This window comes from Corythoichthys intestinalis, chromosome 15 (assembly GCF_030265065.1).
Source record: "Corythoichthys intestinalis isolate RoL2023-P3 chromosome 15, ASM3026506v1, whole genome shotgun sequence".
Taxonomy (NCBI): Eukaryota; Metazoa; Chordata; class Actinopteri; order Syngnathiformes; family Syngnathidae; genus Corythoichthys; species Corythoichthys intestinalis.
Window position 1 is genome coordinate 24307965 of NC_080409.1, and position 22834 is coordinate 24330798.

At 38.2% G+C, this 22834-nt stretch overlaps 1 protein-coding gene across 4 annotated transcripts in view; it reads right to left on the reverse strand.

The window, feature by feature from the left end:
- sobpa (sine oculis binding protein homolog (Drosophila) a) overlaps window positions 1-22664 on the reverse strand; it is a 98564-nt gene extending 75900 nt beyond the window's left edge. For all 4 annotated transcript variants that reach the window (XM_057859249.1, XM_057859247.1, XM_057859248.1 and 1 more), the window contains exons 1-2: window positions 20387-22664; window positions 3334-3454 (exon numbers count right to left, since the gene is read on the reverse strand). In XM_057859249.1, the coding sequence (XP_057715232.1) occupies window positions 3334-3454; window positions 20387-20482 (217 nt within the window). In that variant the 5' untranslated portion in view covers window positions 20483-22664. The remainder of the gene's footprint in view (window positions 1-3333; window positions 3455-20386) is intronic.
- Window positions 22665-22834: the final 170 nt, after the last annotated feature.

Consider the following 22834-nt stretch of genomic DNA (forward strand, 5'->3'; position numbering starts at 1 on the left):
CAAATGTTTCTTATTTTTAACATCGTGATATCATATTGTTTAGCCACAACTGGATTCATTACCTCGCCATTATTCATCGTTCATACAGCCGCTGGAAACAGAAATGTCGTTCAATCGGACTGCAGACGACCAGGAGATCAGGATTTTATGATACTGTGCGCAGGTCCTCATTGGAAATGGAGTATACATTAAGTCAAATGTTCCCTAGTGTTGTTTTGACAATGTTAAAATTTCTTGGAGCTGATCAGAACTGGTGAAGAAGCCGTTAAGTTTCACTTTTTTATTAAAACTTGGAACACATTTTAATCATGATGAGGAACCGCCACATATTACAATGGTGTATCTGACTTGGGCTTGTCGTCTATTAATTTAATTATTAATCCTGTTTTAATGGAAAATTTACTGATTGTTAAAGAAATTGATTGTGTGTTGTGCCTTAATGAAGGTCATTCATTGACATCTGCCTTGCTCTCCTGAGCGCTTTCTGCTGACAGGAAACAAAACTGTTGCTCACACAGTTTTTGGACAAACAAATGTTAATATATCAACATTTGCACTAATTCTGCTTTTTAAAATTGAGGAGTAATTTAATCTCCTCATCAGTCCATGCTTTACATTTTTATTTCCATTTACATTTTTTATACGTTTCCAGAGTATTTTTCTATCTTCATGGCTCCCTGACTAAAATAAATAAACAGTAAGTTTTGTAGCTTTAGACTTTCTTTTAACATTGCCATGGCAACTTGTAAATGTGGCGTTTCCAAGCGAACATATAATAATACAGTGTGATCTTTTTAGCCCTGAAGTACTTCAATCAGTGAGGAGAATTTCAAACACAACATATCGGGCTACTGTAACATCAGCATCATCAACGAAATGGCACCCTCACTATTTTAGTGGAAAAGGGGTAAATATGACATGGAGAATAATTTTAAAATTGTGTTTAGTATTCAGGGAACATATGTTAAAAGTGAAATTAAAATTCCATGATGATATTTATTATAAAAATATTATCATGATTTTTTTATTTATATTAGGCCAGCAGATGAGGCCTTACTGGCACTGAAGGTCCACCACTGGAATACAGAACATTTGATAATTAGCATCTCTGGTGTATACAATGTATTTTATTTACCATACAGATTTTGTTGTTTTTCTTTTTGGTTTTTTTCAGTTGTATTTATAGTTTCAATGAAAGTGACTTGATAGTGGTGCTATTAAAGGGCTGTAAAGCCCTTTGAGACCTCTGTTGTGATTGTGGGCTATACAAATAAAATTGAATTGAAATTGAATTAACAGCTGGATTAAGTCAAAGTAAAAAGTAACAAATGCTGGCCCGCTACTGTAGTTTACAGTACATTTTAGAGTAGTTCATGAGTATCCGCCATTGGCAAGGGCGTAGGTTTGCATATGGACGGTAGGGACAAAACATAACCCTCAACACGTTTGATTGGCTGATGAATTGACCCTCCCCCGACACACGCGCACACTCTCACAGTTCAGAATTACGTTGCTTGTCGGCATGCCCTCCTCCGCCTGCTTCGAAGAGGAGGGATTTTAGATTTTTTTTTCGGCCAGCAGCCACTCACTGTAAGTAATGGAAGTAATAGAGTTGGCATTACCATAACGATAAACTGTGTGAACTTGCTAACCTGAGTAGGAAGCTGTTTAGGTACAGTAGAAGTGTCCTCCTGTATGTGTTTTCCACTATGTTAACGATAATTAAATTGTGAGAAATATAGTAAACTCTGCTCAGCTGTAAGAAATGTAGTGAACCGAAGTTTACACCCTTCTCCCCAGTTTTCGTTTTTATTTTACATATGTGGTCTTAAAGCAGACCAAAGGAGCTTTTTTTTTTGTTGAGTTTGGTCATGCTTGTGGACAAAACAGTAGTGTTAATCCTGGAGGAAAGCTCCATTTTTTGTGTGTGTGTTTTTTTTTGTTATTCCATGACTAAGAACTTTTTTGTTATATTTAATTAATTTAGAAAGAGAATTTTGAGCGGTAATGAGAAAAATATTTTGGATTTTTTTTTGCATTCTTGGATACTTAAAAGATGATTAACACGTTTCTATTCCTTGTGTAAATTAAATTGTGTAAAATAAATTGTGTTCAAATAATGCAATTTCAATTTGCTAATAAAATGCAGACATTTACCATAATTTCCCGAATATAATGTTCACTTTTTTCCCCAAAATCAACTTGTAAAATCATGGTGCGCATTATAAATGGGTACATGGATGGAGACAGAAATATATATACAGCGATGAGCTCTTACAGATTTCCGACTTACGTTCTCACTTTCATTTTACCGTATCAATCCATGGAAGAAACATTTATTCATCATGATGAAACGAGCAAGTTATACAGCAGCCTTTAAAAGAAAAGTCACATCTGTTTTGTTTTCTCCTAGATTCTGGTAAGTTGGAGAAGTTGTCAAATCATATTATTACCGTAAATATTGTCAGTTTATGGTAATGTTTTGAACTACCAATGTGCTATGCTTGTGCTGTGTTTCACCAGTCAGTAAAATGACATTTGTGTATCTGTACACGAGCTCTGTTTTCTTGTATTCTTCTATTTATTGGTGCTAAAATTAGGGTGTGCGTTATAAACGGGTACAATAATTTCCCCTAGATTTTACAAGTAAATTTGGGGTGCGCATTATACACGGGTGCGCCTTATATTCGGGAAACTACGGTAAGTGGAATCATCTGCCAGTGCTTCAAAGAAATTTTACTCAGATTTCTTGAAATAAAATTCGATAGCTGAAAATAACAGACTGGTTTGCAACAAAAAGATTGTATATTTAATCTTAAAAAAAAAGAAAATGTCAGAAATGTTCTTAATTCAAGAAAAGATATTGTTCGAAACATTATTTGAAAGCATTTTTTTCTTTATCTAGGTGAAAAATGACAGACTTTTAGATGTATGGGCCTAATAAGAACAAATGGTAATGTTTACAAAAAGTAAGTGGAAGAATCTGACACATTAATCTGTTAACTACCCTTTAAAACTCAAAACAAGACGAAAAAAATTATTCGGCTAGATTTTTTAAAATGATCAGATTAAGTCGTTATACTGTAAAATTTGCAGCGTGAAAGTTAGTACAAGTCAATACAGATTTATTTTGCATTCATCATTTAGCCTATCAATTAATTAGGTTCTTATTGGTGTGAAATGTAGCCCTGACCGCCTTTCACCCAATCTGTTTGGTCTTATTCATGTCCTGTCCCCAGCAAAAAGCGTACATGCAGCTTATGCTGTTATATCGTTCCTACCAATATTGAGACCAAACCAACGCCCTTGCTCATTTTTAAAGATGTCTTGTACCTTTAAGGACAGAGATGTACTGCTGCGTTTCGCCTATTTCCAGGTTGTCCGAATCCCTCAGCTCCACCTTGTCATAGCCATACCACCCCAAGAGCTCATTCATGGTGTTCTCTGCAAAACTCTGCAGACAAACAAGAGGGGGACAGTCAATGACGGGATTCCATTTCAGATGATAAAATGGTTTACTTGATTTTCTGGTCTGAGTCATATTTGTTAGGGTATCACATCAATTATCCACAAACATCACTGCCTTATTAAATTCTCCCATACGGACCTACCTTTGCTGTGCCCCTCCCTTTTTTTTTTTTTTTTTTTTTTTTTAATAAACATATTCTGTACATAACACGTACTTTCAACTTTTTGGGCACCTGGTGATGCATAGGTGAGCATATGTAGACATAGAACATTTTAAAATTATTATTATTATTTTGAACAACCATGCACAAATACTACATAATACTTTCGTGGATTGGTTTTACAAAGTTTGGTAAATTTCATTGGCCCTTCCATGTTACAAAGCAAGTGAATATTCTGTTTGACTCTATATCTATGACAAGCTGCTCTTGAACTTTAATTTCATGTTAGTAACTGTTTTTAAATGCACAGCTTTTTCAACTCTGAGTCAGAGCACTGAGTTGCTTTGGCTAAATGCTAAGCAGGCATTGTTAATGACCCCTGACAGTAGTTATTGATCTGTATTGATATTAAATACCACAACGGTGGCCTGGACAATGGGTGATTGTGACACGAAGGGAAGCCACAATCCGATTCACTTTAAGATGGCATCCTCGTCAGGTACATTCAGTGTAGGCTTTTAAAGGAAAAATGAATCATTTTTTCACGTAAATTATGGGTTAGAATTAACCTTATGTGCATATTTTGGAAGGAAACTAGAGTACCCAGAGAAAGCACACAAGAACAGGGAGAATGCGTAAATCTGTAATTTGTAGACCATCCCTTGCATACATACATACAGTACATACATACATGTTTGACATACACCACTAAAGCGCCTTCCACAGAGAGGTCACAAAGCACTTGTACATGTGTGTGCGAGGGTTTTCAAAAGTATCTCTACTGAAATGCTCGTATATACCAGTACAGTGTAACACAAATGTGAGTACACCCCTCGCATTTCTGCAGATATTTAAGTACCGTAATTTCCGGATTACAAACCGCTACTTTTTTCCCTCATTTTGAATCCTGCGGCGTATCCAATGATGCGGCCAATTTATCAATTTTTCTAATGACCGCCAGGAGCGCTAGAGCATAAAATGTAAGCGTAAGACACGTGCAATATATGTGTCGAGGAAGACGCAAGTTTGCACTCTTACCCGTATTTTAATTTTGTGCTTTGTGCACGAATAAAAGTAGCAGACCCTCATCGTTGTGCATTAGTAAAATTAGCATACCCGCATCATGGAAAATGCTAGAAGGAATGGATATGACGTGCCGAGTTGAATTGAAGGCTTGGATGGCCAGCGGCATCAGATCGTTTACAAAAGTGGCCGTATGCGAAGAGCAACTTTTGCAATAGTCTGAAAGCGTGGAGCAGCATGAAAAAAATCCACCATCACCAACGGGTTTCCAAAAGCCGGTCTGCTGCGTGACGAAGAGGACGACACACGCTTAGGAGTGAGCTTGAGGAGTCAGCTAAGTGCCGTGTTGCTGGCGCTGTTTGGAAAGAAAATTTAAGGTATTGTAACGATGACAAAGAGTAACCCGCTAAGTTAGGTTGCAATTCTTTATTTTGGAAACTCGTCGAACAACACACGACTGCTGCCTCTAGCAGCCGACACAGACACACCCGCAACAACAGCACGTCTCTTGCTCTTCTGCACCTCCCTTACCTGTAAGTCACGCGCTATATCATAACCCGATTCGTTAAAGTATGGTATTAAAACTTAGAAAACTGTATTCTTTTATAAATATTTCAGTTTACTATGTGGGCACACGCGGCTTATAGGCAGGAGAGGCTTATGTGTGTACAAAATGCTTTTTTCTTTAAAAATGTACTGGGTGAGGCTTATAATCAGGGGCGCTCAATAGTCCGGAATTTACGGTATATCTTTTCATGGGACAACATTGACAAAATGACACTTTGACACAATGAAGAGTAGTCTGTGTGCAGCTAGAGTTAATTTATTTTCCCCTCAAAATAACTCAAAATATAGGCATTAATATCGAAAGCCCTGGCAACAAAAGAGTATAGACCCTACTCACATGACGTCACAAGCACGCCTCTGCGCCATATTGTCCGTCTACTCGTCGTGTTGATGCATTACCGCTACGTAAATTCCTCCTATTATGGCGTGTTTTTCTGCTCGTTAACATTAATAATCATTCATTGCCCAATTGTCATTTTTTCAGGTATCTCCAAATTCGCAGTTATGCTCGCTCTATTTGGCCAAGTTTCCCAACACTCCCTGCTGCCTCTGCCTTAGATATCTTTTTAAAACCCTTATTATCGTCAAAGGGTGCAATAACTACGGTTTATTCTAATATTTATAAAATCAGCTCAGATAGTACTGTAAATGCCCTTAAGGCAGTCTGGGAATCAAATTTGGGAATGAGTATATCTGAAGAGGTCTGGAGGAAAATTTTATGTAGGACACACAAATCTTCAATCTGCGCCAGACACAGTTTCACTCAGTGTAGGATTCTACACAGAGCTCACTATACCAAAGCTAAGCTAGCTAAAATATTTCATACAGTCTCCTCCACGTGTGATCGCTGTAAGCAGGCCTCAGCCGATTATGCACACATGTTCTGGTTTTGTACGTCTTTAACTTCATATTGGTCTGATATTTTTACTGCTCTATCAAAGATAACAGAGATAGATATTGCTCCAAATGCCTTGACTGCTTTGTTTGGTGTGGTTCCTTCTGCATATGGTCTACCTCCTCAGAAGGGGGACCTCATAGCATTCGCAACCTTGCTGGCCAGAAGGCTAATTCTTTTGAGGTGGAAATCTTCAGTTCCACCTACGCAATCATATTGGATCAAGGAGATGTTTTTTTTTCTCAAATTGGAAAGGATAAGACTGACACTCTGTGGATCAGTTGCGTCCTTTGAGAACGCTTGGAACCCGTTTTTTGCATATGTCAGAAGCACAAATTGCCATCTCTGTGTGGATTCTTGAACTATGCCTGAAAAATTACACCAATATAAAGGTGTATATATATTTATATATGTTTTTTTTTTTTTTTTCTCCCGTTTCTTGGTCTGTGCTCTTTTGCCCTTTAAAGGGAAACAACTATATTAACAATATATTGCTTTTTGAGGATATGTGCTATGGGTATTGGTTGGGTGAGGGTTTTTTCTGTTGTTTTTTTTTTTTTTTTTTTTAAGGTTCAATGGGGGGGGAAAAAAATGCTCGAATGTTGTTACCTCATTTGCTTGTACTATATTGCTTCAATAAACAAAGTTTAAAAAAAAAAAAAAAAAAAAAACATTAATAATCAAAATGGTGAAGGCATGTGTGGCGGTTGGTTGCAATAACAGAGAAGATAGACGGAGAGACTTGAAGTTCTACCGTATTCCGAGAGACCCGGAGAGGAGAGCGAGATGGACTGCTGCAATTCGACGAGAAAACTGGGCTCCAAACGTAGTAGTCATTTTATATCTGGTAAGTTGCATTTAATATATATTTAGAGGGTTTTGGGCTGACAACCACAATTAAGATCATTGCGAGGCTAATCGCCGACAACATACAGTTCCAAATATAAGATGCTTATTTCTTCCACCATCATTACATTTTGAATAATATTTAGCTGGTACCAAGTGAAAGAAGCTGGCCTCGTCTACGGATCATCAGTTAAACAGGTGTGTCCAAACCTTTTGCAAAGGGGGCCAGATTTGGTTTGGTAAAAATGCGGGGGGCTACCTTGGCTGATTTACGTAGAACAATATATTTAAACAAATTTTAGCAAGCCCTTCTGTGTGTCACATTTGCTTTATTATTTTTTTTAATTCATAATTTCCACAGTCTCGTCTTTGTGGCTTTCTCTTTCAACACTCGGACTCTTGCGAAATACTGCTGCTGTGAAAAAATAAACTAGCTTCAAGTTGCTATAATTTCTCGCTGCGTATCTTCCCTGTAATGTTGTCTTACATGTCAGCGTGTCTTGTTTAGTAATATTGCGTCACATCGAACTCTTTGAAAACAGCGACTGTCTCTTTGCAAATGAGGCAGACACAGTTGTTGCGTGTTTTATTGAAGAAATAGTCCAATATCCACCTATCTTTGAAGCGTCGGCCATCGCAGTCAACTTTTTTTTTTTTGATTGTCGCCATTTTAGAAATCACACAGGGTAATCTTGCTTAGAGTGCTGCTCTTAAAGTTTTTCAAACTTTCGTGAGAATAGGCTGATTTTGTGTGGACAAGATAGTTGTAGATATCAGGGTAGCAGATGTCAGGCAGAGAGGGTGAAGACAGTGGGTCGAAAAATATCGATTTAGGCATCAAATCTGGATCTGGCGAATGGATAGACTGAAGCTTTTCCACATAACGCCTTTTATGCAACGCATCCAATGAGTTTACAGCGTCTGAAAGCACCGGGGCTTCCATGAATTGCTCTATAAACTGAACGACTAATTGAAACCATTGAGAATAGGGCTAAACAGAGATGGACAATATGGCGGCCGGATACAGCGACACGTCATTCTGTGACGTTGGTGAGTAGGGTCTATACCCCTATGAAAAAACCTACATCCCTAAATGTCCAAATTGAGTACTGGTTGTCATTTTCCCTCCAAAATGTCATGTGACTCGTTACAGGAGTGCTGTTAGCATTGCTGCGAAGATTGAAGAGGTAGGTTGTCAGCCTGTTAGTGCTCAGACCATACACCGCACTCTACATCAAATTGGTGCACATGGGTGTCACCCCAGGAGGAAGCCTCTTCTGAAGACGGTACACAAGAAAGCCCACCCGTCTCATCAGACCATAGGACATGGCTCCAGTAATCTATGTGCTTTGTTGACATGTCTTCAGCAAACTGTTTGCAGGCTTTCACAGACTACTTTTCATTGTGTCAAAGTGTCATTTTGTCAGTGTTGTCCCATAAAAAGATATACTTAAATATCTGCAGAAATGCGAGGGGTATACTCACTTGTGTGATACACTGTACTTCAATGCAAAATAATTGATACTCATTTTTTTTTTGCACAACCACAGGCCAACCGAATTTTTTTGTCATAGGGCAAATTTAATTTTATACTGCTCTTGACAGTAATGGAGGACATACGTATTTGCATTTTTTCTTGTTAACTCTTTGGCTTCCATTGTGACGGCTCTAAACGTCCAATCCATTTGAAGTGGGAGGTCTGACATCGAATGAACAGCTACCTCCCCCCACTTCAGTAGGATTGGACGTCTGCTCATGATGAACTCATTCAAAGAGTTATAATTCAGTTTTTAAGAGCCACATGATTGGACGTCTATCGCAGTCTTTGGCAAGAAACGAGTTCATTAAAAAAAAGACATTTAATTTTGGGTTTTCTGTTTATGTAGGATTGAAAATGGTACCAGGTTTCAAGTATTTTTTTGGACATCGAGTTGAAAATATTAGTATCGTGACAACTGTAGTAGTAGTAGTGTGGTCACATTGACAAAAAACTAACAACAAATGCTTGCACTTAACGTATCCACACTTGCCAGTCAATATTTAGTTCAAAGATATTGTCTGACACAAATACAGCATCCAGCAACTGCTTCCAATTAGATAAAAACAGTAGCAATCACATTACATGCAGTCCGGTGCAAAACAGTGGAAAAGAGAAGAAAACACAGCATCTTTTTCTCTGGGTGTCTCATTTTCCTTCCGTGCACCCTGTCCCTTGTGTCACCCCACAACTTGGAGAAAGTGGGAGGATTATAACGAGTGGAATCTAATCCTGGTTGGCGTCTCATCAAAGCAGAATCACAAACCTCAGCTCTGTGCAAACTACAAGAAGAAGCTATATACAGATCAGCCACCGACAGGTTTCTTATAGGTTGCACATTGAAAAGATCACTTATTTATTAGTATGTGTGCCCTCGGCCAGGCAACAAGTGTCATTGGCAATATACACTCAAACAATATAATTTCTCAACACTTATTTTTCCGTATGTACATTTTACACATGACTACCCCAAAAAGGTAACAAAAAGCATGACTACTGGATAATCTCGCCTCAATTTACTAACAAATCTAGTAAATCTGTGAAATCTGAGGATGTTTAATTGAACACTGAGCGAAATGACAACACCTATTCTGAAACAGATGGATACACAGGTTCATTGTACTTTTTCCTCATCAGACAATGTATACTGTGTTATAATTTAGAATTTTAAAGTCAACAGGACCCCAGCAGAGGTCGACGGACACTACAATGGTACCTCTATTTAGGAAATTAATTAGTTCTGGAAGTAGTTTCTTAACTTGAAAATTCTGTGAGTAGACACGTTTTCCATGTAAATGCCCTGTTTCAAGTCCCCCAAAATTCAGACATAAGTATTTTATAATGCATAAAAATGCATCAAAACATGTGCCAATACATGTTACAATTACATTGTTGCACAATAGGCATAAAATGTGAGTTGTGCATATTGTACAAACCCAAGAATAGAGTAAAAAAAATAAAATTTAATACACTCATGTAAAACTGTAAAGCGAATGAAGAGGATGTTGATACACAGATAGAATAACAGTAGAGGTCCCTCTTAGCCAATTGGATGCCAGGAATGCTAGGCAATATACAATGGCAGCGCAGCTATAAGTATGTAATGCTACGAAACAAAGTAGGACTGGGATTCTGTGTGATTGTGAGAAACGAATTCACTGTCTCATGGCGTCGGCATTAAGGAGCGTGACACGCTGTTAACTTATGCGAATAGATTCATAAGCAAGTGTGATCAAACCAATAATGATTATTAGATTATCAAATAATGTAAAATAAAAATGTAAACATAGTCATGGAGCTAATTTTACAGTGGTATAAAAATATATCTGAACCTTTTGGAATCTCTCACATTTCTGCATAAAATCCCCATCAAATGGTGATCTGATCTTTGTCAAAATCACACATATGTAAAACAGTGTCTGCTTTAACTAAAACCACCCAAACATTTCTAAGTTTTCACATTTTAATGAGGATGGAATGCAAACAATGACAGAAGGGGGAAAAATAAGTCAGTGAACCCTCTGCCTAAGGAGACTTAAAGAGCAATTGAAACCGATTTTTACCAAACAATTTAAATCAGGTGTGTGCCCAATCACTGAGCTGCCCTGCCCACTATAAAACACACACCTGGTAAGAATTGTCTTGATGAGAAGCATTGTCTGATGTGCATCATGGCTTGGTCAAATGAGCAGTCTGAAGACCTGCGATCAAGGATTGTTGATTGGTTTAAAGCTGGTAAAGGATACAAAACCATCTCTAAAAGTCTGGATGTTCATCGAGCGGCAGTCAAAGAAGTTGTCTACACATGGAGAGAGTTTGGGACTGTTGCTTCTCTCCCAAGGAGTGGCCGTCCACCAAAGAGGACGCCAAGAGTTCAGCGCAGAATACTCAGAGAGGTAAAAAAAAACTTTATAGAGTGTCTGCTAAAGACTTCCAGAAATCCCTGGCACAGTCCAATATCTCTGTGCACACATCAACTATGTGTAAAACTATGGCCAAGAATGCTGTTCATGGAAGGAGTCCACAGAGGAAGCCACTGCTGTCTAAAAAAAAAAAACATTGTTGCTCGTTTAATGTTCGCAAAAAGGCACTTGGACACTCCACAGATGTTTTGGCAAAACATTTTGTGGACTGATGAAATCCAAAGTTGAATTGTTTGGAAGTAACACAAAACGTCACGTGTGGAGGAAAAATGGAACAGCTCACCAACATCAACACCTCATCCCCACCGAGAAGAAAGGTTGGAGGGAGCATTATGATTTCGGGCTGTTTCCCTGCCTCAGGGCCTGGACAACTTGCAATCATTAATGGAAGAATGAATTCAAAAGTTTATCAGGGTGTTTTGCAGGAAAACCGGAGGCCTTCTATCAGACAGTTGAAGCTAAAAAGAGAATGTATGTTGAAACAAGACAATGATCCAAAACACAGAAGTAAATCAACTTCAGAATGGTTTCAGAAGAACACAATTTCACGTTCTGGAATGGGGGCAAGTCAAAGTCCAGACTTGAACCCCATTGAGATGCTGTGGCATGACCTTAAGACAGCGATTCATGCCAGACATCCCAGGAATCTGACTGAACTACTGAAGTTTTGTAGAGAAGAATGGGCCAAGATTAGTCCTGATCGATGTGCTAGACTGATCTACAGCTACAGGAAGCGTCTGGTTAAAGTTATTGCTGCCAAAGAGGGGGCCACAAAATATTAAATGTGATGGTTCACTTACTTATTTTTCCCTTCTGTCATTGTTTGCATACTGTCCTCGGTAAAATATGAAAACCTATAAATGTTTGAGTGGTTTTAGTTAAAGCAGACACTGCTTTTTCATCCGTGTGATTTTGACAAAGATCAGATCACATTTCATGGTGATTTTACGCAGAAATGTGAGTAATACCAAAAGGTTCGGATACTTTTTTATACCACTGTATTTAATCCCAACAGTCCCTCTTTTGACCACAGTAAAAACCCTTGTGAACGAATGGTCTCAGTTGTTATAGGCATGACAATCCTTACATTTACCTCTTTTGCATCTCCTCCACCTTAAGGAAAAGTAATTAGTCTTAAGTAATATTGAGCGACTTGTGCATTTTCAATCATTCGGATTATAAGAATATTTAACATTAAGGGAAAATAATAGGTTTTAAGTTTACTTTAAAATTTAGCAAACCCCCTCTCGACCTGAGGTAACCTAAGGTTGAGAATAAAATTAAAATAAAACAAAGCCACTATAAAGCATCAAATAGAGTCAAAGGGCAATTGTAAAGAAAATTCCATCCAAAGCATCCACTGTACACTTACGCAAGTATGATGACAGAAAACTCGAAAGAAAATATAAAAACGAAACTCTTCAACCCTTCATAATGATGGGAAATGGTGGAATACAGGTACTTAAAGACCAAATGTGAATGCCAAATAGGGTCACAATTAAAGTAATTAAACACTGTCCAACAAATAAAGCATGAAAAAATAATTTATATGTTGTATATTTGACAAAATAACCGCGTTTCCGAAGTTCGAGCTTGAAAGGGGATGAACCCGGAAGTGATACGTCACACCGAGAACAGCGATGGCAGCGCTCCATACGGCCGCCATACAAAGCCCTTCAAACAATAATTCAAACAGCGATATAAGCGATAGATCGAGTGCAAGTGAGGAGATCCAAGTGTTTGCAGAGTTAGAGGAAGAGGAGGAGGTTGGAATTCTATGTTGGACCGTACATGTATTAGCCAGACGCTAATCAGGATGCAAACAATGTGCCAAGACTACTTGACATGGAATGGAGACAAGACCCATCGAGATTACAAGATTGGTAAGATATAGGCTGTTATTATTTTTATGATTTGAAGCATGTCAGGTAAATAAACCACCGCCTGGGATAAAAGAAAAGTTTTGACAAATCCCCGATAGGGTTGCCACCTTTCCGAAATAAGAAAAACGGGACGCCCCCCTCGCGCCCAAAGCTGTACAGGCAGAGAAAAAAAGGGACATCCCCAAAACTCCTAAAATGTATAGAAATTTATCTATTCATTTATATTCCGTATTAGTTCAATATGGAACGCAACATTTAATTCCCAATTTCGGGTCGTTCCTTATTTTAAGGGACAGGTGGCAACCCTAATCCCCGATCATGTTGTGGAATGAACAATAGAAGCTAACGACGTTAGCTTTTCTTTACCTGACATGTTTCGGCAAACACCTCCGCCTTCGGACTCTCGGACGGAGGTGGAAGTATTCGCCGAAACAATTGTCAGGTAAATAAACCACCTACTATTGCCTGGGATAAAAGAAAAGTTTTGACGAATCCCCGATCATGTTTGGAATGAACAGTATAAGCTAGCAACGTTAGCTTTTATTTACCTGACATGTTTCGGTGAACACCTCCGCCTTCGGACCCTTGGAAGGAGGCGGAAGTGTTCGCCGAAACATGTCAGGTATATAAACCACCTACTATTGCCTGGGGTAAAAGAAAAGTTTTGACGAATTTATAAGTGTAGGCAAAATTAACTCAATACAACTATGAAGGGGGATTGCCACGAGTTAGCTTTCGGCTAACATCACCAGCTTCTACTGCTCTTTCCACAACAGATGGCAGCTCTGCTTCAGCAAACCGGTTGAGGAAGCAGGCATCTTCGAAGTGTTTGTAACAGAGAACACTACTCGATGATGGCGTGAAATTCATTCGCTTCATGCGAACGAAAGATGTCCATTTACGTGCCCTGCTATCCTTTGGCCACTCATACAAGTTTTTTTTAGATTGAAAACAATACATGGCCACACACCGCCGTGGCATCTTACCGAGAAGCAATGCAACAATACTGTTCTATTACGGACTTCCCTCGCAGTTCTCTGTGTGATGTAATTCCCAAAGATTGTCGAAGAAAAGCATTTTCGTTGTCAAGGGCGTTGCTATGGGTTAAACAAAGAATCTGGAAGGGTTGCGTTAAAAAAAATAACGAAAATATGCTTATAATTGTTTAGCCATTGATATTATTCAAAAACATGGTTGGCCAACCTTACTTCACATTTGGTCTCTAAATGGCAAACTTTATTCCACTTCATAAAAATAAAAATAAAACCCCCCCAATTTTATTACCATGAAAACCCCCAAAAAAGTAAATATTCATTCATTCATTTTCCGGGCCGCTGAGCCTCACAAGGGTCACGGGGGTGCTGGAGCCTATCCCAGCTAACTATGGGCAGTAGGCGGGGTACACCCTGAATCGGTTACAAGTATATACATGAAAAATTAATTAAAAATCAATTGCAAACTTAAAAGGGATCATATGAAAAATTAGAAATATGAATCAAAATTGTATCATTAAGTTTATTATCATTAATCAGTGGTGTAGTCTATTCTTGTAGTGTGTATATGTTTATGCTAACTCTCCTACTCCTGTGACGATAATTACTATATCGACTTGTCGTCCGATAGCAAAAACTGTTGTTGGCCATTTTATATGTCAATTTTCCGTTCTACATGCAGTATAAAATAGCCAATGTTTATGTTTTTCAGCGTGTGTTAACTTACATATCATTAACATTCATTGGCACTGTCTTGTTTACTCGTTCTCTCCTTCTGTGAGCATACTGGTGTTCTGCTGAAAGCGGGATTCATGGAAATTAACACTGACGGCCTGGAGAATAATCGTGGACGATACTGCATATTTTGGCATCCATCTGGTCCAAGTGACTACAGTGCCAATCTTGCCCATAAGGATATGATTCATATACTATTTAATATTTAAAGTAGGTGGCTCATAGAATCACAAAGTTTGAATTTTCCGTTGCCCTTCAGTCTTTGTGTGATGATTAAGTTACAAATTGTAATATAATACCAACGATACTATTGTTGATCAATAGGCCTAAAGTCACCCATTCCAGTACAACACATTTTACACCGACAACAATCTTGGAGCAATTAACTCCTCATAAGCAGCATTCCAACCTTGGGGCTGATACTGCTTTCCAACAGCATGATAACATACTCAATCTTTCAGTATGCTCTGAACAAGATGTACAGGATATTGTGCAGCCTATGCATTAGCAAATGTGATTCTAATGTCATTGATGATGCTTTTTCTGGACAGATTTCAATTGGTTTTGTCCTGAACTATCATTATTTTTCTTTGTTTACTCATTTGACAATTGTAATTTACTACATACAGTACACTGCTGGCCAAGAGTATTGGCACCCCTGCAATTCTGTCAGATAGTGCTCAATTTCTCCCAGAAAATGATTGCAATTACAAATGCTTTGGTAGCAATACCTTCATTTATTTTGCTTGCAATGAAAAACACAAAAGAGATTGAAAAAAAAAGTCATTATCATTTTACACAAAACTCCAAAAATGGGCTGGACAAAAGTATTTGAAAAATCCCTTTGAAAAATCATGTAATTTCTTCTCGAATTTGTACAATTAACAGCACCTGTTACTTACCTGTGGCACATAACAGGATGTGGCAATAATTAAACTACACTTACAGCCAGTTAAAATGGATTAATGTTGACTCAACCTCTTTTCTGTGTCCTTCTGTGTACCACATTGAGCATGGAGAAAAGAAAGAAAACCAAAGAACTGTCTGAGGACTTGAGGAGCAAAATTGTGAGGAAGCATGGGCATTCTCAAGGCAACAAGTCCATCTCCAAAGACCCGAATGTTCTTGTGTCTACCGTGCGCAGTGTCATCAATAAGCGTAAAGCTCATGGCTCTGTGGCTATGTGTATATACAGTATATATATTATATATATACTGTATATACACATATATATGTATGTATATGTATGTGTATATACAGTATATATATTATATATATACTGTATATACACATACATACATACATACATTTTATAAATATATATATATGTATATATATGGCGGAAAACACAGACAAGACTGAAAATGCAGTCTCTGCTCTTGCACTCCTCTTTAAAAGAAACTGCTGTATTTTAAGCCAAAACAACTGTTGTGTTTGATAGAGCAATATGTCTATATGCTGCCATAGCAGATTCATGGCGCATTAAGCCCCCAAACTATTTTTAATTTGCCTGTTTCACCCTGGAAACCCCTGTTTACAGACGTCGCGCAACCACTTTTGTTTCAACCCAGCCATGAAAACACGGTAAGTAATTATATTTATTATTCAAAATGTCATTTTTAGCTTAGAATCATTAATTGTGGTCTAATATTTTGTTAAAAAAAAAGACTTTATAAAATTATTCACTCACATATTTTAAACTTTTAAAACAATTACGACACAATGAAAAAAATCGCGTCTGTAAAAAAGTCCTGGATATCTACCTCATAACTATCGCTAAATTGTATTTTTTTGGTTACTGTCGCATTTTCCCCGATATGTTAGAATCTAACATATCGTGGAAAAATCATCTAACAGTTAGATGATAAATAATTGTTCCTAATGAAAAAAAAAAAAAAAAAACGTTTAAAAGGGTAAATATATGAAAAAGAAAATCTCGACCACTCCTTGATGTCTGCAATTTCTGCATCGCGACCCTTGTTATATTACCGTGTTTCACCCATAAAATCCCAAACAAATCCAGTTGTGGCCATTCACAGCTGTGTCTTGACACTCAGCGATACATGCGAAATCGAGTTTTTGGATCGAAACAAGGTAAGTACGCGATAATATCTCGTTAAAATCATGGCGTCTGTAATTCTGCTCTCGCGTGCTCTCACCTCAAGATAGGGTTTTGCTGTTTGAAAAACATTTTGTTTTTAAAAATGCCCTCCTGTCCCAAATTTTTCTTCCCCCCCAAAATTGAGATTTTAAGCTTTCCAATGATGTATCACACATGCATGTTAGACAATTTTGAAATTTGGCCAAATTGCGGGTCTCAGAGCAAAACAAGTCACCTGAGTGTTTTCCGCCATATATGTATATATATTTTAATATAAGACATTCGAATGGTTGCACTAGCTATGGACACTGTTTTTGCAATATATCTAATGCAATTTTGTCAGCTCAGCTTCACAATTGCTTTTCCCTGGATTTCAGGTTGGTTGCACCAACTGTACATCCAGTCTGACACAAACCTGAAACTCCACAAAGATGTTTAACTATTGTTTGTTAACTCAATGCGATACGACACATGCATCAAAAACCTATGTTTTTCAAATGTTTTCACACTTTTACACGCATGAAAAATGGGCAAGTTCAAACAAAAGATTTGAATCAAACCCAGATGTGTATACCATGAGGTAAACGATGAAAAGTTGCTCTCTTGTCGTATATTAATCTGTCAAACTCAAATATTTTCAGGGTCTACAAGGTTATAGAAATAAAGGAATTTACTTCACTGTTCTAAAACCTTGGAGCTGGTTGGAGTTTTAAGAATTATATTAAGGCCACACAGAAAGCTGAGATTTTAACTCAAACATTTCTTATTGCGAGGCAACAATGCTGAACCACTATAGGCCTATTTACTGACGTAATTAGACCCTTACATGAAAGTCTTGAGTAAGCGCTTCACTTTTACTCTAGCACCATCATGAGGTTGACATGTGGTTTTGAAGTGTTACAACATTGAATGACCCCTTTGGTGAGACATTAATTTGGATGTATGTTGGCTCTCTGTGTCAAAATCTAACTTTAAAAAAGTATTTTATTACCACTGTCAAATTAACTGCAAAAATCAACTAAAAATGAAAGCTAGGCTGTAATTCTATAAAGTATATAGTCTTCTCTTGTATCTGGATTGTTTTCTGCCAAATCATAAAAAATGCAATGGTCAAAATCTTTTTGAATCAACTATGTCTTCAAACTCTTTCCAAATGAAGCAAGTCCAAGATTCTTCTTTAATAGAAAGAGAATAGACAGAACTCCTGAAGGTGTTTCGGTTTTAGAAAATCAAAAGTTGAATGACATCCAGCAGTTATCCAGGTAGGTGCAAACTGCACATCATTTATGTGGAATATTTTCTGGAGCAGATATTTCATTTTAAAAATCTGAATCTCCTCTAGCATCTTTCCTCCTGCTGTAAGACCAATATAATCTATTTTGGTTTCACTAATGATGACAGTGGGTAGAAAGCAGAGCTGAAGACAACATAAATGATAAAATTCCCAAATCCACATAAAACTTTCTCTTTTGCAGACGCCTTATCCACTTTTCTCTGCTTTACTTTCTCTTCCCGCTCCCTCTCTGCTTTCATTTCTCTCTCCTTTCCTTGATATCTGATCCGTTTGAGACGCTCAGGTTTCAGTTTTTACAGCTTAGCCAGCTCTGTGCTCCATACATTCCTTTCTCCCCTCTTTCTTTGCCTCGCCCCTCCATGCCCACTCCTTATTCCCCGTGATTACTCACCAGACCTTACTTTTGCCATGGCACACATTAAGCTGCAGCCAGAAGGAAACACTGACAGACTGTTAAAATTTTCAGCAGCGTACTTATAAGGGAACATTGTGTATTTGTGTATGGGTTTGTATTTTAACCCCTAAAGACTGAATGATGTGAAATGTGTTGTATTTTTTGCAATTGTGTTTCAGAGAGTATGTGTTAATGTACATTGTTAAAAGCACATGTCTGCAGGTAAAAAAAAAAACAAAAAAAACTTTTTGTGTGTGAGCCTGTTTGAGTCTTTGAACATGAAATTCAAGGTTGAGTAGTGAGCTCCAAATTCTAATTCAGTATGTCTTTTATTTGCCATTGTTTTGAAACCTTAATCACATCAATTTAATGCAACTTCACCTCATATTAACAGAACTATTAACTTTGGTGTTTCCCCTCCATACACGTTACCAGTTCAGCACTGAGTGCAACTGTCACTTCACATTGGCCAACTATGATTTGGTCAATCACATCTTGGAGCTGGAGCTTATTCATTAGAATTGCAGAACAAAGATTATGTGATAATAAACATGTTACAAGTAGCATTTTTAAAAATCTGAGCTCTTTTGTGTAGCAAGCAGCTGCCTTTTAAGAAAAGTATGTTAAAATGGCACTTTTTAAAAAATAATAGCTCACAGGCTTAATTCAGACTGTGAGAAAAGTTAATTTAAAATTGTTTTTTGTAGTGGTTTTGCATTGAACTGATATCCATTGTACTGACTGTTATGTCTTGTGTTTTGACGCACATGTACTTGAGCTAATTCACTGGTTGGTTGAATATGTAATTGAGTTTTTTCGTTGTTGTTTTTTAAAATTCAATTAATTTAAATGACAGCTACACAAAATAAATGTTTTATTGTGAAAATTACAGCATGGGATATGTAAATGATAGTCATTCAAATCTGACCCTCTGCTTAAAAAAGCTATTTTATCAAGGATGAATGAAACGCAATGCTAACATTCTATTATTATGTATTATTAAAAACCTAAATATTGGACAAATATGGCCTATCTGGAATAACCATAGTTAAGATGTAAAATTCTGACATCAGAAATAAAAGACTGCATACATTTTACAGTCATAGGGAAAAGCACATTTGCATTCGTCCCATATTGGATGGAGCCAGACAAAAAGGGTTGAATCAGGTCTCGGTGGGATTCAGAAACCAAGTGCTTCTCCTGACAGCTTAAAAATCACAATTTCCACAATTGCCCTTACTGTGATCGCCTACACATTTACCCAAAAGAGTGATGTGAATATGATTGGCCGAAATGTGTACAAACAATGCCGAGACGGGAGACAAAGCGACACACAGAACATCTGCCTTTCACTGATCACGTCAAACGGATCACTTTCTTTCGCCTCAATTAACCGCACTGGGCTCCAATATCATGTGAAGCGAACAAAAGCCACAAATGATAACAACGTGATTTGGTCCTCGAACCTTGCAGGCCTAACACGGGAGAGTGTGCTCTTGGTGAGTGCGTAAAGCTGACAACAGACGCACATCTGGATCACACATCTCCGAGCAGCCGGGCAGCACACACGCAATCCCGAACGCACACTCCTTTACTCAGCCCAAATATGCACATAAACGCAGCACGAGGAGGCGAGTATTCCCCCATTGATTTGTATAATTATGCGCATTGGATGCTCTCCGTGCATGTAGCGTAGTAATAATAGTAGTAGGGGCGCGAGGTGCATTCATGGCGCACGGGAATTTCTACTAACAACTCATTGAAGCTGTATTAACACACGAGGCGGAATGGATGTCAAAAAGCGACAGTAACACAAGCGTAGTTTTCCTCTCTGCTTTCAAACTTGTTGTTAAAATCATAAGTATCAGCATGAAGATGTCACGCCGGTGCATACGGTGTTGGCATGGTGCACCACCAAAACAATAGAACTTAGGGTAGGTTCGTTAAAAATACCAAACATATTTTAAGTTAGTCTCTCTTGTAACATATTATTCTCTTATACAGTAAGGTCGCATGTTCCTCACAAGCACTCCACGCGTAAACAGCATGCAGATCAATTTACTGTACCTTCATCTCTTCATTAATCTCTCTTTTCACCGGGTGAGCTGGTTTTCGGCTTCTTTTATTTTCCGGAGGTCTGCCCTCTTTTTCCATCTCTGCCATGTTTTCTCGCTGATACTTCTGTCAATATTTGCGGCGAGGGGGTGGGGGGCTAGAGGCAAGGTAAGGAGCGGGGACGACAGGCAGCTCTTTACAGTCGCCAGACGGTGGATGTCTTGCAGCTTCCCAGCGGCCGGTTTGAAGCTGGTGATGCCGCCGAGGGTTTTTCGCGCCGGGTTAAGTCAGCCATCTTCTACCCGTTCCCTCCACGGTCCACGCACCGGTGTTGTGCCGCCTCTGTCCAAGAGTCAAAGGAGAGGTTGAGCAAGGGGGGAAGAAGACAGTGGGAGGGGCCTATTCTGAAACATTATATGACGTGTTGATGATTAGAGGTAGACTGTGTTTTCTCACATTCGCATGGAGCAATTAATGTAGTCCCATCCATTCAATGCTATTGTCTTAGGATGGGGGAGACTGCAAGAGGCAAACAGGTGCCCTCTAGCCACCCATCCCGTCCATATTGCATTGACAAGAGTGTGACGTCCAACTTTAACTTGTCCTCAAGATGCATAGCGATCTTGCTGGGAAGTTGACCAAGATTCTATATAAACGGGCCTTGCTCATGTGCTTTCCAGAAGGCCTCACTCCGGAGCATTGGCGCCTCCAGAAATTTTTCATAGGGGTGGTCAGATGGGGCCACTTAAAATCTTGGGGTGGCCAAAACTAAAAGCCATAATTGCAGGTTTTCATTATATTATTGCAGTAAAAAAGTCAGGGGAAAACTATCAGAAAGACTTAAGGACACGGCTACTGATATACTTTGGTGTATTGTGTAATATTTAATGTTACTAATGATTTAATGTGCATAGTCCATAACTGTCCAGTCAACATTTTGAGTTCCACAACAATTCTGTTTTGTTGTGTTCTGTATATGTTAGGCATAAGGTGTACATTTAACTAGGGCTGTCAAACAATTAAAATTTCTAATCGAGTTAATCACAGCTTAAAAATTAATTAATCGTAATTAATCGCAATTCAAACCATCTCTAAAATATGCCATATTTTTCTGTAAATTGTTGTTGGAATGGAAAGATAAAACAAGACGGATATATACATTAAACATACTGTACATAAGTACTGTATTTGTTTATTATAACAATAAATCCACAAGATGGCATTAACATTATTAACATTCTTTCTGTGAAAGGGACCCACGGATTGAAAGACTTGTAATTCTTAAAGGATAAATGTGAGTTTGTACATTGTGACTAAATATTGCCATCTAGTGTATTTGTTGAGCTTTCAGTAAATGATACTGTAGCGACTTAACTATTCTGCCCAAATGCATGATAGGAAGTGGTGCAACCATGACTGTGTGTGGTGGCTGCAAATGCTATTTCTTCTCTGCTTTGGGTACACTACAGGGTGTTAAGAAAAAGATCAACTCCTGTCATTCTTCCTCACTTCGCTTCCCACAATATTTATAGTTGCTGTGGGAGAGATGACAAAGCTTTTGCCAATTAAAAGCACGGCCCCAATGAATGCTTGTATCTACTCCACTCACTTGACATTGCCTCTTATCTCTGTATATACTGTAAGTAAAACGGCGCCATTGTAGGCTGTTTGCGGCAATGCGTGAATGAGTCGTACCGCGAATGTCTCAAAATTGGTAGGGACGATACAAGGGTGTAGGTTTGGTCTCAACATTGGTAGGGACGATATAACAGCATAACCTGCATGTACACTTTTTGTTGGGGACGGGACATTAATAAGACCAAACAAATTGAGTGAACGGGGGTCAGGGCTACATTTCTCACGAATATGAACCAAATTAATTGATAAGCTAAATGATCAATGCAAAATAAATCTGTATTGACTGATACTAACTTTAATGTGTATTGGTTCAGGTGATACAAGGTTCGATTCAAACCTTTGTTTTTAAAACTACTAAAGAAACATTTTTGAAGTGCAAGTCCCTCCATTAAAATAACGGATAGCTATCCAAGAATGGGTCCACTTCTGGGGGACACTGGACCACCCTGAAACTCAAACTAAAATATTTTAATATAAAAGTGAATGAAAAAGAAATCCACGGACCATTCTACATCTGAGGCATACTAGACTACCTCAAGACTTGAACCAAAGTACTCTCATGAACTTCTGATGTGTGATTTCATTTCAAAGATGATTTCCTTTCATGTCAGTGTCCCCCTGAAATGGACCCATTCTTGGATAGCTCATCGTTTTGTTTGTTTGTTTGTTTGTTTGTTTGTTTGTTTAAATAAATGGACCTGCTCTCTGAAGCCACCGCATTGCATTACCATAATGCACACAATGCAAACAATGATCCAAATGAGGGACAGCTAGCTTGACTTCATTGTTCTAGCCTGACCGCAGTAATATAGCAGGTTAGCA